Consider the following 6,351-nt stretch of genomic DNA (forward strand, 5'->3'; position numbering starts at 1 on the left):
AAACATGAAACAACTGCAAATGTTGGTGTAACTTAAGTAAATACACAATATCTAATATTCAGAGTAGTGACATATTTTCAGTGATATGTTAACTGTACCATATTAAACTATTGTTTTCCTTTCTCAGGCCTGCAGTCCAAACTAAACTGAGCATCTCAAATTCACAGCGACCTTTTTAAATAAGTATAGATTACATTCAGTTGTTTCTACTGAAAGCTTCATTGACTGCAGCACATTGAAGTCTAAAATGACACTGCTATTTGAATAATAATTTTTTTGATGATAACTCTTTGGCCAGTCAAGGTTTCTTTTTTGGTCTGGTTACCTGATGGATATTAACAGTAGTCTAAAAGGCAGGCTTTTCAAGTTGTATTTTGGGGGGGCTGTTTTGTCCTTAAGTCTGTGGATGGAGAATTCCCATTAAGATAATGAGAATTCTGTGCACGAGTTTGCAAATCGACTCTAGGACGGGAAGAGGTTGTAAAGGATTGCCAGGTAGTTAGAAGAGTTTTCAGCTTGATACAGAATCGTTTCCCTCATGAGTTTGCCTTTACTGGCATTGGAATCTCTTCCATTCAGTGTGCCATGGATAAGGTTTTCTGTTTTTAGGGCTTTAAAAAAGAAGGGTCAGTCTCAAATCTGTCCTTCAGTTTGTCCATGTAAAGCAGCCTGAGTAGTTGAAAATTATTCTGCTGACTGCATCAATATTTGCCATTAATGTATTTTGTTTAAATTTAAAATGTATTCCTGGTTAGGTTTTTTTTTTAATCTTGTTTTCCCTAACAAGAAAAACATAGCTGCTTCCGGAAGAGATCTAGCTACATATTGAGCGCTCTTCTTTTTTTCAAAACAAGGTCAAGATGAAATCTCTCTTTACTATGCCACTAATTGTTCTGCATTAATATTTTCCCTTTTCAAATGTTTTCTGATCAATTGGTCTCATTAAATTGCTAAATTTAGAACAGTTACTGTACTAACTGTAGATAGATAGAATGCAAACATTGTATTGAAACAAGTACAGTTGCTAATTGTTTCCCCTCCCACTTCCTTCTACAGGTATAATGCCTGGCCGCTATAACCAGGATGTGGGACATACTATACCTGTCTTTGCGTTCCTTGGTGCCATGGTGGTTCTGGCATTCTTTGTGGTGCAGATCAACAAAGCTAAGAGCAGGCCAAAGAGGCGAAAACCGAGAGTCAAGCGACCACAACTTATGCAACAGGTTCATCCACCAAAGACGCCTTCAGTTTGACAGACCACATTTGCCAAAGATGACCTTCCCTTACTAACTGCTATACTGGATAGGTGGTTGCTCCTAATGAAGATCCATCAGATATGGTGATCGTACTGATGATTCACCTATGACATCATCTCATAACTTTTTGTTTTTTAAAAAAAGGAACTCATTTTATCATATGTATATAAAACTGATTTTAAGCAGCTGAACTCACCAAAGACTCGAACACTGTTTAAAATGCTTAGTCACTACATATCCCAAGAGGGAAGAAGGACCTTTTTTTTTTTTTTTTTAACTGACCAAACTAAAATTTATTAGAAGCTATTTTCTATATTTATTGTTGGGGAGGGAAACGTCACTTTAAGGACCTCTGCTATTTGGAAGCAAAAACCATTTTTTCTGGACAGAATGCAATTTTCTAATACTGTATTATGATGAAGAGCAAAATTTACATTGTTAAAGGAGGACAGTATAAAGTGAAATTGGTATATTGGAAGGAAACAGGTACAAATCAGCGAGACATAGTCCTTCTGTTTATTTTTATAAAGCCAATTACCATGATGTTTTGTAATTTTTTGGTCATAATTTCACCATTGTTGGTGGAGCAGATTTTCAATAAATATGTTACCTATATGAAGCTAAAAAAAAAATGGTGCTTATACCAGTTCTTTCTCCATCCAGCATAAGACAACAGACTGCCAAGCTACAGAAGGATTCTGAGGCTGTTTTTGTTCTCTCCCACTTTTTAGCCTTATCTTTAACATACCAGTTTGCAGTATCCCAAATGGTGGATTTTGTTTGAGTATTTAGCCAATCAGCCTTAATACTTACTGTGTTAGTGGTGTGCAATCTGTCAGAGTTTGGGAACCGCTGATCTAAACCACAAAAACAGAAGATTTAGTTGCAACATATTCGCAGATGATACTAAATTATGGGGTAAAGTTAACACATCAGAGGGTAGGGAATGAATCCAGGCAGATCTGGACAGGTTGGAACAGTGGGCGGAACAGAACAGGATGCAGTTCAAGAAGGACAAATGCAGAGTGCTGCACCTAGGGAGAAGGAATCACCAACACGCTTAGAGGCTGGGGAGGACCTCAGCAGCACAGCAGCAGAAAGGGATCTTGGAGTCACTGTTGACTCCAAGATGAATATGAGTCATCAATGTGACAAAGCGATCCATAAAGCTAACCACGCCGACACTGGTCGTCCATGTAGAGGGATGTGGACAACCTCAAGAAAGTTCAGAAGAAGACCACTCATATGGTTAGGGGCCTGCAGGCAAAGCCCTACGAGGAGAGACTGAGGGCCCTGGATCTCTTCAGCCTCCACAAGAGAAGGCTGAGAGGTGATCTTGTGGCCACCTACAAATTCATCAGGGGGGGATAGCAAGGAATAGGACATGCTCTGTTTACCAGGGAGAGGGTAAGGGGGAATTAGCCTATATTCAACCAGAGGGGAGACTGCTTTTTCCAGCTTCAATCCCAGAGTGAAGAAGGTCTGCCTGGTCATGTAGATTCCTAACCTGCATACAGGATCTGCATCTAACACAGGAGGTATGCAGTCCCACTAGAGCAAATGCCTTACTTGACTTGGTGCTGGCCACAAGGGGGACTTGGAAGGGGATCTACAGGTACAAGGTAACCTAGGGGATAGTGACCATCAGTTGATAGGATTCAGTATCTGGTGTAAGATGGGCAAGACAGCTAGTCAGGCAGAAGTGCTAGACTTCCCAAAGGCCAACTTCAATGAGCTCAGGAGATTAGTTAGAGTGGGACTGAGGAGTAATCACATCTGGGAGTCCAAGAAGGGTGGGAGTTTGTCAAGGGACTGATCCTGCAGGCACAGAGGGGTACCATCCCAGTACATGCAAAGGGAAGTAAAAGAGCCAAAATACCTTCTTGGCTGAGCAGGGAAATTCAGGAGAGCCTTCAGAGGAAAAGAGAAGCTTACAGGCAATGAAAGCAGGGGGCTGCCACCAAGGAAGAGTATACCTGCTTGGCTCACACTTTCAGGAAAGCAGTGAGGAAGGCCAAAGCAGATACAGAACTCAAGTTGGCAACAAAGATTAAGAGTAACAAAAAGCCTTTTTAAAAGTACATAGGGAGCAAGAAGAAGGTGCAGGGTAACATTGGGCTGCTAGAACGGACTAGGGCAACTTGAAACAGATAGGATGGATAAAGCGGAGCTCTTAAATGATTTCTTTGCATCTGTGTTCCTGGACATGGATACAAACACATCTCCCAAGGAGACTAGTTTGGTGTGAGAGAAATACCAATCTACCAATGGTTAACACTGACCAAATGAAGGGGTACTTCAAGGGGTTGGACATAAATCGGAAGGCCCCAATGATCTTCACGCAAGGGTACTAAAGGAATTGGCCGTTGTCATAGCGAAACCACTGGTGCAACTGTTTGAGCACTTGTGGCACTCAGGACAGGTCCCAATAGACTGGAAAAAGGTCCAATGTGGTCCCTATTTTCGAGAAGGGGAGGAAGAAGGACCTAGGTCCTATATGCCAGTTAGCCTCACCTCTATTCTTGGTAAGACCTTGGAAAAAAATCATAAAGGATCACATTTGTGGGGGGGCAGTGGGTAAAACAATGTTAAGGAGCAATCAGCATGGGTTTATAGCAGGCAGATCCTGCCTGACTAATCTGGTCTCCTTTTATGACCAGGTCACAAAGTGCTTAGATGCAGGAGTGGAGATAGATAATATTTACTTGGATTTTAAAAAGGCTTTCAACACAGTATTGCACCCAATTCTCACAAGCAAACTGAGTAGCTGTGATGTGGATTTTTTCACAGTAAGGTGGGTGAAAAACTGGCTTAGGGGACACACCCAGAGAGTGGTAGTGGGTGGGTCAGTCTCCTCCTGGAGAGATGTAGGCAGTAGTGTCCCCTAAGGTTCTGTCCTTGGACCAGTACTGTTCAATATCTTCAGTGATTTGGATGAGGGTGTTGAAAGCACTCTGTCCGAATTTGCAGACGACACCAAACTATGGGTAAACCCACTGGAAGGTAGGGAGCAAATTCAGGCTGATTTGGATAGACAGGGGAAGTGGGCGGATCAGAATAGAATGCATTTAACAAGGACAAGTGTAAGGTGCTGCATCTGGGTAGAGAGACTCTCCAATACACCTATAGGCTGGGAAGTACCATTCTGAGTACCACAGCAGTGGAAAGGGATCTCGGAGTAAGAGTCAATGCAAAAATGAACATGAGTTGCCAATGTGACAAGTAAATAAGTAAGGCTAACTGCACTCTTTCTTGCATTAGTAGGTGCATCATGAGCAGGTCAAGAGAGGTGATGCTTCCCCTCTGTGTAGCATTGGTGAAACTGCAGCTGGAGTAGTGTGTCCAGTTTTGGGTGCCGCACTTCAAGAGGGATGTGGATAATCTTGAGAGGAGGGCTATTTGTATGGTTGAGGGCCTGCAGGTAAGATCCTATGTATACAGACTGAGGGACCTGAATCTCTTCAGCCTCCACAAGAGAAGGCTGAGAGGTGATCTCGTGGCTGTCTACAAACTCATCAGGGGGGTCAACAGGGAATAGGGGACACTTTTTCACAGGGTGCCTCTCAGGTTTACTAGAAATAATGGCTACAAATTGAAGGAGAGTAGATTTAGATTGGACATGAGGAAGAAATTATTTATGGTAAGGGTTGCCAAAATCTGGAACAGGTTTCCAAAGGAGGTGGTGCTCTCCCCTACCTTGGAGGTGTTCGAGAAGAAGAGAGCTTTACTATCTATAATCTTAAAATACACCTCTCCACCATGGCATCCCTCCCGCAGACTTTCCTGTGCTTATGACTGACTGACTGACTGACAGCATCATGCTTGAGGAATAATGTGGGTACAGTTTCATAGTTTATAGTTGGTAGGGTCAGAAGGGACCTGAGCAGATCAACAAGTCCGACCCCCTGCCATGGCAGGAAAGAGTACTGGAGGCGAACAACCCTGGCAAGGTGTTCATCCAGCCTCCTCTTAAAGACCCCCAGCGTAGGAGCCAGCACCACTTCTCTTGGAAGTTGGTTCCAGATCCTAGCCGCCCTGACAGTGAGGTAGCGCCTCCTGATGTCTAGTCTGAGTCTACTCTCTGCCAGGTTGTGGCTGTTATTTCTAGTCACTCCCGGTAGTGCTCGAGGAAACAGGGGCTCTCCCAATGCCTGCTGGTCCCCTCTGACTAGTTTGTAAATGGTCACTACTTCCCCACTCAGTCTTCTCTTGTGGAGGCTGAACAGCTTCAGGTTCCTTAGCCTCTCCTCGTAGGGCCTGCCCTGCTGGCCCTTGATCATGCGGCTGGTCCTCCTCTGGACGCTCTCTGTGTTGTCCACATCCCTCCTGAAATGCGACGCCCAGAACTGGACGCAGTACTTCGACTGCAGCCTGACCAGTGTGGCATAGAGGGGGAGGATCACCTCCTTGGATCTGCTTGAGATGCATCTGTGGATGCACGACAAGGTATGGATGGCCTTCCTGACCGCGTCCCCACATTGTCAGCCCATGTTCATTTTGGCATCAGTAATGACTCCAAGATTCTTTTCTGCCTCTGCACTGACGAGAAGGGAGTTCCCCAGCCTGTAGGTATGCTGCTGGTTCTTCCTCCCCAGGTGCAGTACCCTGCACTTGTCAGTGTTAAAACCCATCCTGTTGTCATCCGCCCACCCCTGTAACCTGTCTAGGTCTGACTGCAGCCTATTCCTCCCTTCTAGCATGCCCACTTCTCCCCACATCTTAGTGTCGTCTGCAGATTTGAACAGGGTGCTTTTTACCCCCTTGTCCAAATCACTGATGAAGATGTTGAACAGTATAGACCCAAGGACTGAGTCCTGCAGAACCCCACTGCCCACATCCCTCCAGGTTGAATACGACCCATCCACCACCACTCTCTGGGTGCAGCCCTCCAGCCAGTTAGTGACCCATTTGACTGTGTAGGTGTTGATGCCACAGTCCCCTAGTTTTTTAATGAGAATGGGGTGAGAGACAGTGTCGAAGGCCTTCTTAAAGTCCAGAAAGACTACGTCCATAGCTACACCTGCATCTAAAGATTTTGTGACCTGGTCATAGAAGGCCACCAGGTTGGTTGGACAGGACCTGCCTCTAATGAACA

General features: G+C 44.5%; 2 protein-coding genes across 5 annotated transcripts in view; one reads left to right on the forward strand and one right to left on the reverse strand.

The window, feature by feature from the left end:
• Positions 1-1,875, forward strand: part of MBTPS1 (membrane bound transcription factor peptidase, site 1) — a 44,931-nt gene extending 43,056 nt beyond the window's left edge. For 2 of the 3 annotated variants that reach the window (XM_006019052.3, XM_006019053.3), the window contains exon 23: positions 1,057-1,875. In XM_006019052.3, coding sequence (XP_006019114.1) covers positions 1,057-1,253 — 197 coding nt within the window. In that variant the 3' untranslated portion in view covers positions 1,254-1,875. The remainder of the gene's footprint in view (positions 1-1,056) is intronic. The other variant, XM_006019054.3, reaches the window with a different exon arrangement.
• NECAB2 (N-terminal EF-hand calcium binding protein 2) overlaps positions 1-6,351 on the reverse strand; it is a 425,733-nt gene that overhangs the window by 11,007 nt on the left and 408,375 nt on the right. For both annotated transcript variants that reach the window (XR_003092925.1, XR_003092924.1), the window contains exon 14: positions 2,070-2,113. The gene's annotated coding sequence lies outside the window, so the exon portion shown is untranslated. The remainder of the gene's footprint in view (positions 1-2,069; positions 2,114-6,351) is intronic.

This window comes from Alligator sinensis, unplaced genomic scaffold (genome assembly GCF_000455745.1).
Source record: "Alligator sinensis unplaced genomic scaffold, ASM45574v1 scaffold97_1, whole genome shotgun sequence".
Lineage (NCBI taxonomy): Eukaryota > Metazoa > Chordata > Crocodylia > Alligatoridae > Alligator > Alligator sinensis.